The sequence below is a fragment of the Puntigrus tetrazona genome, chromosome 3 (assembly GCF_018831695.1).
Source record: "Puntigrus tetrazona isolate hp1 chromosome 3, ASM1883169v1, whole genome shotgun sequence".
Lineage (NCBI taxonomy): Eukaryota > Metazoa > Chordata > Actinopteri > Cypriniformes > Cyprinidae > Puntigrus > Puntigrus tetrazona.
In genome coordinates this window covers 4,928,834-4,941,480 of record NC_056701.1, presented here as the reverse complement: position 1 = coordinate 4,941,480, position 12,647 = coordinate 4,928,834, and the positions used below count along the sequence as shown (strand labels likewise).

The following is a 12,647-nucleotide window of genomic DNA, read 5'->3' as shown; positions in this document are numbered from 1 at the left end:
AGGCACAAATCAAGACTTTGTTTTACGCAGGTTTTTTTTCAGAGCGACATCCACGTTCTGAAGGTTTCCTGCGCAGTAATATTTTAGCATTATTTATGCATTATTATAATATATATAGATTTTTATTTTCATTTACATTTACATTACATTTTAGTGATCGCGGTTTGTGCTTTCGTAACTGCATTTATATTTTTTGAAATTCATTTGAGTTAATTTCATTCAAACTGTAGTCGAAAATACAGGTAGCAAACAATAAAAACATGATAACAATAAAAAAACGTGGGGAAAAAATCTGAAAAATATCAATTTTTGCAAATAAACTATTTGTTTTAAAATACAGCATTTGTATTTAGCTTTACATTTTTCAATTAAAATTGTATCAGTTGTGAAGGCAATATATTTTTAATTAGATTTTTGGTGAAATATTTTATTTCATATTTAATTTTATTTATATTCTATAATATTATTTAACTTCAATTGGCCAAATTTAATTTAATTTAATTTAATTTAATTTAATTTAATTTAATTTAATTTAATTTAAGCAATGCTTATAATTTTTTCCATTTAAATTAAGAGAAATATTGAAGGCAATGTTTCTAATTTGTAAGGTTTGCAAACATTTGTTTTCTTCTGTTGTATTTTACTTAAAAACGCGCGCCATATTCGATTTTCTGTTTAGTTGTATTTAAATGAACAGTTTTTCTAGCGTGTGAGTGTTGAAGCAGCGAGCCTCGGGCCGGTTCAAACCCTGACCTCTTAATCTTCAGTACTGTGACTCTCACATGATGCTGGAATCCCGTGCCGTGGCCCGCTCTCGCTCTGATTCACTGTCTTCTCCAGCCCTTCGGTCCAGCAGCATCTCTCCCTGACTGTCTGGAGCACAGAGACAGTCCACTCCCGCTGTCTGGGAGGTATGGGGCGGTTTCCGTCTTTTGGGAGATTTCTCTTTTTCTGGGAGCGGAAGAATGACTTCCAGAATGGAGAGAACAAGCCTCTTATTTCAAAGGTAGTGTGGTTTCTTTCAGTTTAATTTTTTTGACAATCTATTTGCTAAAGCTGATAATGTTGATTAGACTTTTTAAATCTCATCAACAAACAACGTTTTTGATGATGCAAATTAATTAAGTGTGTCTGTTAATAGTTTTGTTCAGTATATTTGTATAGGTTTATTTGAGCAACATAACTTTTGGTTCAACTAATAATATGTTTAGGACTATTTTTTTATTGTTAGATTATTTAGAATGAATTAGTAATATCCTAAAATAATATTATTATTATTAATAATAATAATAATAATAAACATAGAAATGAATTATTATTAGCAGTAGTATTATCATTATTACTTAAAATGTTTAATAAATTTGGCCCAAACTGTCTATTTTGTTGTTTTAGCAATATGATTCTGAGAATTGTAAGAGTGTTTGATTATTTAGAATGAATCTTAAAATATTATTATTATTATTATTATTAATAATAATAATAATAATAATAATAAATATTATTATTATAGAAACATATTATTATTACTAATTGTATTATCATAATAATAATTACTTCAAATTGTTTAATACATCTTATAAAAAATGGTTCAAATATATTCCACTGAGCAAGAGTGCTCTTTTAAATGAATTTGTAATAATAATTAATTATATTAATATTAAAAATAAATAAATAAATAATAATAATGATAATTAATAAATAAATATATATAATTTATACATTTTATTTCAAAATTTACTTTTAAAAATTTGTTGTAATTTTAAAACTACATTTTTTTCATCTTAATTTTTTTTTACATTTTGATTATTGTAATTATTATTTTTTTAAACGTATAATTATACTATTAGCCTATTATTATTAACACACTGTAACTTGCTCAAACTTGTGGCATTCACCTGACCAGATTCATGAACCTTCTTCTTATTACCATCAAGGGAGATGTAAGAAACGCAGAAGGTGCCTCGTATCTGGGAACCCACGAGAGTTCAGGAAGTCAGACGAGCTCGACTTTATCCAGTCATGAAGACTCGACCAGAGCTTCCTCGAGGAACATCTCCCCCTCACAGTGTCTCGATCCCTCCAGCGCGAGCGACTACATTTTCAAGTGTCTCCTGGTCACCAGTAACCTGCTCTTCACCGTTCTCGGTCTGGTCACTCTGGTGGTGGGCCTCTGGGGCCTGATCAACAAAGATTCCTTCGCTCAGGAGAAGATCAGCGGTCTCGGGACGGACCCCATGCTGCTCTTCTGCTTCCTGGGTCTGGCCCTGGCCCTGCTGAGCCTGATGGGATGCGTGGGGGCGCTGCGGGAGAACCTGTGTCTGCTCCGGGCCTTCTCCGGCTCAATCCTGCTCCTGGTGGTGGCTCAGGTTCTGGCGGCGGTCGTGTTGTACAGCCTGCAGGGCCAGATCGCCGAGTACTTGCGCTCGGGCATGTTGGCTGCTATGGTGCGGTACCAGGACGACCTGGACCTGAGGTTCATCACTGATGAGATCCAGACGGGCCTGCAGTGCTGCGGGGCAGATACCTACAGAGACTGGGAAATCAATGTGTGAGTGGAAATCAAGAGACGGGCTGAGATCATGAGCAACTTCATGGGCTTCCAACACCGAAGCAGTCCAAAGTTAAATAGATGGATTATACAAGCTAATTTGTAATGCAGAGCTTCTCCAGTATTTAATGCTTTCCAGTGGGATCTGGGCTCATAGTCTGGCCTGCTTGTTGTTTTTGATCCTATTCAGATTTTTTGTATAATTATCCATTTCATGCTTTCCAATTTGTTTTATTATATCATGCAATCACCCCATACTTGGCAATGCCAAATACCATCGCTTATTATAGAAAAATAATGGCTCTGTTTGATATGTCATTTTTTTCTATTTTACTGTACTTATCTTAATCCGGGGGTTTCCCAAACTGGAGGTTCGTGAAGGAAGTGTGGGAGTTTGATAATTCTATAATACACATTTCTACATATACAAATGTATATATTTAATATAGAATAAATAAATAATATATTGAAATATTTTAATAGTTTACCTGCATGGACAGGCATCAGAAAATCAAACCAACCAAAACATTAACTTAAAATCTCAGTGGGTGTTTCAAGCTAATAGTGATAGGATAGTAAATAGTTATTATTAATGAGTAATGACTACAACAAGACAAAAACAACAACAACAACAACAAGACAAGAATATCTTGGGCCAGTAAACAACAGTGGCATCCTAGCAACCACAGGGCAACATCCTAGCATGACAGCAAGTTTTGCATGCACTCTTTTGGCTTCAGCTAGTAAACACCTAGAAACCCCACAACAGCATGCTAAACACCAATCAGAAGACCTTAGCAACCAAGCAATGGTGTCTAAGCATGTCTCAGCAACACTGTCAATTACTTATTACTCACAAATGTGCTTATTTTTGCAACGATGCTTAACTATTACACCCATCAGTTCCCCCTAACTCAAAAAGCATCATGCCATACTTATTTGTGCGAGTCTCACCGTTGTCCGTTTCTCTTGGCATAGGTACTTCAACTGCTCGGCTCCAGGGGTCCAGGCGTGCGGAGTGCCCCCCTCGTGCTGTATAGACCCCCTAGAGAACGGGACGGTGTGGAACAGCCAGTGTGGAGTCGGCGCCCAGCAGCTGGACGAGTTCTCTGCCCAGAGTGTGATCTTCCTGGGCGGCTGTCTGGGCAGCATCTCGCGCTGGATCGAGCAGCACAGCAGAGCGATTATTACAGTAGTCATCATTGTCCTGGGGGTCCAGATACTCACTCTGTTAGTAACGGCCCGTCTGCTGCAGAGGATACGGTGGAGCAGAGCTCAGCATGATGCGTACTCACAATCACCGCAGTGAATGGATTCAGATGTTTCCAATAACAGCCTACTGTGCCATGGGGGATATGAACCAGCCTGTATTTAACGAATTCATTGCATTTCACATCTGGAGACGTTAAGTTGTTTATTCTGGAGACAAACAGTCTAGGAATTTTATGATAGCATGTAAAGTCTTAAAGGCATTACAAGGATTTAATTGGTTTTTATTGTTTTTAATGGGTCACTCTGGTCAAAAGTCTAATATTCAATATAAGGTGATGCTTCCACTGCAATTCATAATGCAAAACAAGGGGTGGACATTATCAACATCTGTCATGTAGATGAAACTGTTTGCAAAAAAATCGATCTAGTTTGCACACCATAAAACATTTATGTTGTTTGGTTTAATGAAATTATCCTAAATGCACGATTCTATAACCGAGGCTAGCTTAAAGCTTGCTAATGTAATGTAATGTAAATTATCATGAAATGCACATGCATCAAAGCGGCCTGAGACAACATATAAATATGAATAAATCTAGTTTGATAGACTAATCCTGACTCGGTTATAGACTGAGCCTTAAATCAATGTCTGAAATCAATCAGAGTTACTTATATTCAGATACAGCTCATGGTCTTTCCCCCGATACAAAAACATCTGTTAGTTTTGGTAAAAATAACAACAAAAAAACATACAATGTTTTGTGTCATGTACTAAGAATTGTAAGCTCATTCATCTGCATACATTTGGAAGTTAGTTTTGGGACAGATGGAAGATCATTGATGTGTAATGTGAAAAGCAAAGGACCCAGAATAGATCCTTGGGGAACACCAGTGGATATACTTACAAACACTTGGTTTGTTAAACCAAACTCTTGGTTCGTCAGGCTATAAGCTTTAGGTTATTTCATCTAATTCATTGGCACTGATATATTTTGAGAATGATTTAAGTGTTTTGATTGGCTGAAAATCCTGAAGGCCTATGTAAACCATCTTGCTTTACAGACTGCATAATGTTTCAGAGGTTCAGAAACTACTCAGATAGACTGAAAGTATGAAAACAATCAGACTTTATTTTATGTCCAAATCTTTTCTGCTCTCCCAGGTATGAGCCGCACTCACTCTTGCACGGCTCTCCAGCGTCATAAGGCCAATAAACTGGGCCGAGCTCTCACAGAGAGCTGCTCCCAGTACTCGCGCTATGGGCAAACACTGAGACCCCGCGGTGTCCAAACTCATTTTGGACATTTGCAACTTGACAAAATGAAAAACTATTTCAAAAAAAGAAAGAAAAGAAAAGAGAAACTCACGCTACCATGCTATGTTTTTTTCAGGATCGTATGGAAATAAAAGCTGACACCTAAAATGTCAATTGCATGTCAATATTAAAATTCTATAACACGTACAACAATACAGTAAAAATCTGAAATTAGAATTGGCGATAGAGTGAAATGAATCTAGTTCTGCATGAAATTTCAGTTTGAAGAGGTAGATTAACTAACGTCCGTTTTGTTATTGATGACTGATAACTGCTGGTAAAAGTTGTCTCTGCGTAACTAACCGAACATCAACCAAAGATATTGCTGTGTGAATATTATTATTTAAAAGACATGTTAAGGTGCAGGATGTTGTTCAGTGGGATGTGGGAACAGGAAGTGACCTCAAATAATGCCGTATTGGGCCAGCTCATGTAACTCCAGGTGACTGTACGCCTCCCACGGACAGATCACATTAAAGTCTGTGAGAGAGAAAAATATGATTGCACATAATCTCAAACAACTTAAATATATAAAGACAATATTGTTTTGACTAAAATTTTTACATACCAGTTCCCAATCCCTCCATTCCAGGAATTTCTTCACCAAAGCTAAGAATAACAATATTGATATTAGCACAGGAACAACACGCAGAACCATAAAATATCCAAAATTAATAAAAGCATAAAAAGTATTTGTACCCAACGACACCCTTTTTGGGCGGCTTGCTCTTGAACTGGCGCGTTGTCCTCTGTTTGAACTTGGGTGGGCCCTTGTGGGGACTGCCAGGCGCCGGGGCTCGCGTGGCGACCTTGCTGCTCGCTTTAGGCTTGGAGACATCCCTATTCTTGGAGATATCCATAAGACCGATAGCAGTGAAACGATAAGGATCTGTAAGAGATTGAGGGGATGAAACTATTAATCTTTAGGGCAAATGCAAAGTTGCTTTGCGTTTTCACCATTGCATTAGTTTTTAACGATAATCAAACCAGAAATATGTTTCACCAAATACAGAGGCTATCTATAGTAATGTTTAAACACCAGTGTCCAGACATGTGATAACGAAGGAGGTTCCTTTAATCCTCCTCACAATAATCAAGCCCCCTGTAATCTGCTGTCCAGAGGGTTTCTCAATTAATCTTATTAGATGAAGGTCAGTGCACCATAAGCAGAATGTGCATGAAGTCAAACTCTTCCTTTCATCAGCTAAAATACACTAGAGTTCAGTAATACAGGAAATGTGTTTAAAAAATTGCTCGCATGACGACAATTTCTCAGAGACAGTGTCCTAAAACAGATTTGGATACTTAGATTTGGATTGTCCTGCATTAGATGGAAAAGCAAGTGTCTGTCTGCATCTCAAATGCTGCAGCATTTTTCTCGACGAATATATTTGTCATTATTCTTTAAAGTTTTTAATCAGCTGATGTTGTTTTTTTAGTCCTTAAGTTCCTGAAGTTCACAGAGGTGCTACATTAATGACTCGTTCACACAAGGATGATAATTAAGATGTAACGTTAGCGTCCACACCAACGGACGTTTCGTTCGTAAACCTCAAACGCAGATTTAAACGCTTAAAAAAGGAGTAGATTCTGATTGGCTGTCAATGTTTCAGCATCTGGAAAATAATCCCAGTAACTTGAACTTGTTATTTTTAAAGAATTAGAATGATTTTTACAGCTTTATTACTGTTAAAAAGATAGAATATTATTATTATTTGCAGTATATCTTTTGTTTTTATCATTATATATGCACCTGTAATTGTGAAATGTTTTGCTTAATAGGGGTGTGTGTTCTATCCTTCTTTAAAATAAATGCCATTCAGTGACATTCAGGGACAAATACCCTATATATTAATATATTCAAGCATAAATAATTCATATTAAATCATAACAGGCATAACTGGAACTCGAAGCCTAACAAAAACATTACAAATCTTTTCCATCCTACATGTTGAGTTGTTTCTGAGCTGATGTACTCACCTGCTGGTCTTCTGTTTCTGTCTCGATGCTTTGTTGAGGTGGTCAGGATGCGACTCTCTGTCAACACACACTCCCCTATCAGCTCTTTTATAGTTCTGAGCATCATAAGATGATTAAACCTGCACACGATGGTCCTTCCTCTTTCCAAAACAGTCTAGCTGTCATCAGCCCCCCTAAAAGGTGACACAATGCACAGATACATGCATGAGACTAATCCTGCTTGCATTCCATAGTTCATGCGATATTAAGTAAGTCACAAAGAGTTTGGGTGATTCTGATTAGGAATTTGGGTTTAGACATTTTAATGCATTCACTTAAGCCTAAGACCACAAGTCAAAGTATCCATACTTTGCATAAAGAAATAACACATACATATGTGTGCGCTTTTTGACAAAAACATGGATTAAGCAAAAGCCCTAATCATAAGAGTGATTTTGTTTATGCACATATAACCTTCAGGAGATCACGTATTCACGCACACGACATGTCCGGTGTGATGTTCTACTTATGCAACAGTTTTTGTGAATGGCCCGTCCAGACGTCCCGTGTGCGCTGTGAGTCCTGTCAGCAGTCTGTCAGATAATCTCCGCACCTCTGTTCGTTCACAGGATAGATTAACCTGCCCCTTCAACCAGACGCTAAATCAGTTCCCTCACACAGCCCAAGGTGGACGACTAAAACAGGAAACAATTGTAAAGCGTTTTTCTACGGTGCACATCTCGTCTATAAAAGTCTGTTTAATAATCACACGCCGCACACCAGACAATTAAATTTATGAGCTACAATCCTATGCAACTACACATTACAGTTAGTGGTACGATTATAATTACAGGTATCGTACTGTTGCTTAATTGAGAGATAAATTTAAAAATAGAAAAAGAATTCGGCAGGGACATATAGTCATATAGAGACCTAAGCATCACAGACACAGAAAAAACTAAACACACACACCATCAGACATTGATCACAGGTATAAGACTAGTTCAATTCTTCTGTGTTACCATCAATTCCATACATCATCAATATAAAAAATAAGGCTAAAAGACACATATATTTAACATGGCCTGCAGAATGTATTAGTGTGTGTTTTTTCCTTTTTTCATTAGAAATACCAGACATTTATAAGCTTCATTGTACGTACAGAAGACTCTTTGCTTGCTGTCTATGACTAGATCCCAAATTCACTTCATAAAGAGTTCACCAATAAAACAATAAGGACCTAGCGCCACCGTCTGGCGAGAATAGAAACAGACCTTATATTGCATTTACCACAAATACATCATAATCTAATATCATCTAAATATCTGGAAAAGATCTCCAGACCCCTGCCCTCAGCTGAAAGGAAGAACTGTAGCAGTATACCTATTAAAAATACATGATTTTCTTTGGTATTTGAGAGTAATTTGAGAAAAGGTATTAAGCATGATGTGTAGCAGCTGCATCTCGGTGACACAGTGACTTTGAACGACCGACATTTTATATTAGTATTTTATTTGTATTGTATTTAACCTATATATAATAAAACTATATCTTATTGCCACCAAGACGCTCGCCTGCCAAAGGCTCTGATTTCTAGACATGAACAGAACAGACCACGGAGAAGTCTTCTGTGACCTGTCTTGTGATTAAATGCTTATGAGAGATAGGACAGACTCGACTTACTTTACCTAACCTGAGGATAAACTGAATAAGGTAGAAGGTGCACATACACACCAACCACATACACACCAACAACTATCAACAACATAAATGATACAGTAAATATGTGTTGTGTTTATAGGGAGCAACTGGAAACAGCTAATCTAGTTTTTAACTGTACTGCACTTTGACCGTACAATGACTTGCTGCTAAAATGGCCATATGCGAATGTAAATGTACATTTATAAACCAAATCATCGCAGAGATTCTATACATTACTTCCACATACTTTAGTAATCTCCATGATCGCACATAAAGAAACATTACCACTTATTATAGCATATTCTTCAGTAAACTGGTAAAATTTTATAAAGACTAGTGGTTTTTAACTTTACTATTATTACTAGATTTTACTACCATTTTACGCATAAATGGGTGCAAATGCACTTGCTAATTAAATGACGTGGCGCTGCATGGGAAAATGAGAACTGTGTAAAGTCTATGCTTCATACGCATGCAAAAGAGACTGGAAAGACAAGCTTCTGCAGGAAAGTTGCATATGCCGCTGTGTTCCAAAGTTCAAGTTTGGTGAGCTCTGACCTGAGAAATCGCATCAGTTTGTCCACGGCGTGGCCTGGAGGAGGCGCCAATTTTATGTCAGTTCATGTTTTATGTTTACTTTTTTTGTTTTTAATTTTTGACAAAGTTTAATTGTTCACATGTTGTGTATGAAGGAAAACATGGCTTGTGGCTTGATAACGTTTTCACAGAAAAAAAGATAAGTTAAACGTGAAAAGTATCCCCACACTTTCTTATTCGCATAAGATATATAAAATAACAAAAAAAAATACAAATGTAGGCCTACCTGTTTTCACTGAGCACAACAGCTACTGAAATCAGGATGATTGAAGTCCTCCAAGAACTAAACCTTTTACCTACAAGTATTTAATACATTGTGTAAGGGTTGTTAATGTTAAGCTCTGAATGGTTCAGACACAGTAAAATGTAAAAAAAAAAAATTCAACTTAATTACCATGAGAATTACCACGTCAGTACTTACTTCTGGTGATAATCTGTCTCCAGCATGTGATGTCTCAGTCTGATCCTGCAGTGAATCTTGTGTCTTTAAGAGATGTGTGATCTAGATTTAAACCGACAGAGTGTGTCTGCTTCCCGAACAGTGTTAGAGAGATTGTTCTAAAGTTTGGGAGCTAAACAGGAAAAGGATCCTTGGTATTATCAAACGGCCAGAGGTTGGAGACCAAATAGCACTAATAAAAAGTGATAACTCTAATGAGAGCAGTCTCAGTACTATGGTACGGTCTAAATCTAATCTAGATCTAAACTCAAGATCTGCCTGTAGTCGTTAATCATTGAGTCTTTGGGGTCAAGATGCGTTTTTTTAAGAAGAGTCTTAACAGTTTTTGGGGACATATCCTAATGACAATAATAATAGACAAAATAGGATCTATGACTTCTGGAAGCAGCTCTTTTAATAGTTTAAATGGAATAGGTTCTAACATATTGCTGGTTTAGATGATTTAACAAGTTTGTACAATTCTTCCTCTCCCATAATAGAGAATGAGCGGAATTCTTCCTCAGAATCAGAATCAGAATCAGAGGAATTTGTTTTAGTGACAAAAGCTCTACACTGCAACACGATAACAAGACAAGACAGATAATAAAGAGAATTATATACAATATACAAAATATAAAACGTGCAAAATATAAAAAATATATACTACAAACATTCAAGTGTAAGGGGATCAGTATACTCAGGGGATTGTATAGTATTGATCTTGGAAGTAACTGCTGTGATTTTAGAGAATGTAAGCACCTGTTGACGCATTATTTTTCTTTAATTTAGTCATTGTATGGAATAAATACCAGGGGTTACGTTTGTTTTCTTCTAAAATAAATGAAAAATAATAAGATCTAGCATTTTTATTTAGAAAACCTCATCTCCGCCCCCTGGATCATTTGTTCTGCAGTGAGGGGCTACTGGTTTGTTGCATGTGTCACAGTTTCAGGTGCATCCAACTGCGACTTGACAGAAAACGTTTATCAAGCTTTGAGAGCCCACTAAACCTGAAAAGATTTGTCAACCAACAGCAAACACAACTGGAGGAGAAATAATTGATTGCATGATTAGTTCTAACAAATAAAGTGTTTATATATCATAATTTCAGTCATTTAAGCAAGTCTTTAAGTCAAATATTTAAGAACAAGATAAACGTAAAATAAACCTAATTGTTTGACTGATTATAAGTAATATGCAATATTTATTGCACTTACACTTTAGAAAAAAAAGTAGCATTTCCTTTTAATTAATAGTCACTAATCTCATAAGTGATCATCACAGATGATCAGTGGTGTGGAGTTGTCATTCCTATGAAGCCCCAAACAAACAAATGGATAGAGTTTCTCATTAAAAGACTGACCAGCGAAAGAGTAAATATGGAAAATGGATTCCACATCATAGAAGGAGACAAGACCCTCCTCATTATCCACAAACACACCAACCCTCTGAGGTTTCACACTCAGAGTAACTGAGATATTTGGAGAATCACAAGCCCAACACACGCCATTTCTCTGAGCCACAGTCCAGTATCCGATATTTGGACTCAGACTCATCCAGTTCTTCCTATAAACAGATTCTCTGGCCACTCCTAAACACCAATCAGTTTGTTCCTTCACCTGCACCTCATAGTAAAAACACCCTGAGGAGAATCCATCCTTCCCAAGAACACCAAGATATTGATCAAATCTTTCTTTTTTTCTATTCACTCCTTCCAGTTGTGTGTTTCCAACTCGCACTTGTTTCCCATCATCAGAGACAACGAGATGTGGATGAGCCGAATCAGCATCCAGAATCACATTCACTGTGAAAAATATGGAAAATCCTGCGTCATGAAACATCAGAACTGTACAAAGATAGCACAAAATATTGTACAAAATACAAATACTCTATTTATTGTAAATAAATGTGATGCATGTATTTTAGAAAACTTTATGGTTATCTAATCAAAACAAAACATGTTAATTCTAAACTGGACAAAAAGTGCTGGGCTGCATCTATCCTTCACAGGGATCATAACAACAGACGCGTCACATTCACTACAAACAGCTTTCTAAAACAGTTTATTTCATCATGAAAAAATAAACAAAGTGTCAGATAAGCTTAAAATGTTGTGTTTTTTAGAAACTAAGAAAAACTGGTTCTGTTAAACCACATACACCAAAAAATTATCTTTAAAATAACATCATACGACCCCTTTAAAGCCACTTAGTGATGCACAGGTCGGTTCCTCTTCAGGACGACACTATGGGGAATGGCTCTGAATCGTATGTGAAATCAACTCAATGAAATGGTGGGACGTCATAGGCGGGTGACGTCATTGGCCAGGAAGCATAAAAGCATGTGTAATGCTGCCAGTTCCAGCTTTCTGTCATTCAGCGAAGCGCTCTGTGTGTGTGTGTCTGTGCCAATGTGTCCAATGTCATACCTCTTGTCCTGCTGTACATGAGGTCCCTACTTCATCAGTTAGGATTCTTCATCAGTTAGGAACCTAGGTGTGCAGCTTGACAGCAATCTTTCCTTCGAAAACTATGTGTCTAGCATCCGTAAAACTGTGTTTTTCCATCTTAAAAATATATCCAAATTCCGACCTAAGCTCTCAACGCCAAATGCAGAAATGTTCATTTATGCGTTTATGACCTCTAGGTTAGATTATTGTAATGCTTTCTTGGGTGATTGTTCTGCACGCTTGATAAACAAACCATAGCTAGACCAAAACGTCCCTACTAGAACTAGGAAGTATGATCATATTAGCCTGGTTCTGCCAACACTGCACTGGCTCGCTATCAAACATTGGATAGATAAAATCTTATAAGCCCTGAATGGTTTATCTCCTCAATATGATATTGAGTGAGCTCTTATTACATTATAGTCCT

General features: G+C 36.8%; 2 protein-coding genes across 9 annotated transcripts in view; one reads left to right on the top strand and one right to left on the bottom strand.

Annotated features, from left to right (window-relative positions):
• The first annotated feature begins 877 nt into the window (after positions 1 to 877).
• On the top strand, positions 878 to 4,061 carry LOC122342113 (tetraspanin-10). The gene is made up of 3 exons (XM_043235904.1): positions 878 to 1,006; positions 1,935 to 2,548; positions 3,527 to 4,061. The coding sequence occupies exons 1-3, from the start codon at positions 914 to 916 to the stop codon at positions 3,855 to 3,857; spliced, it is 1,038 nt and encodes a 345-aa protein (XP_043091839.1). The 5' UTR covers positions 878 to 913; the 3' UTR covers positions 3,858 to 4,061.
• A 679-nt stretch (positions 4,062 to 4,740) lies between these two features.
• Positions 4,741 to 12,647, bottom strand: part of LOC122341982 (retinal cone rhodopsin-sensitive cGMP 3',5'-cyclic phosphodiesterase subunit gamma-like) — a 28,390-nt gene continuing 20,483 nt past the window's right edge. For 3 of the 8 annotated variants that reach the window (XM_043235740.1, XM_043235743.1, XM_043235739.1), the window contains 3 exons: positions 9,754 to 11,575; positions 9,559 to 9,628; positions 7,162 to 7,729 (listed from right to left, as the gene is read on the bottom strand). In XM_043235740.1, the coding sequence (XP_043091675.1) occupies positions 11,037 to 11,575 (539 nt within the window). In that variant the 3' untranslated portion in view covers positions 7,162 to 7,729; positions 9,559 to 9,628; positions 9,754 to 11,036. The other 5 variants (XM_043235745.1, XM_043235744.1, XM_043235746.1 and 2 more) reach the window with 5 other exon arrangements.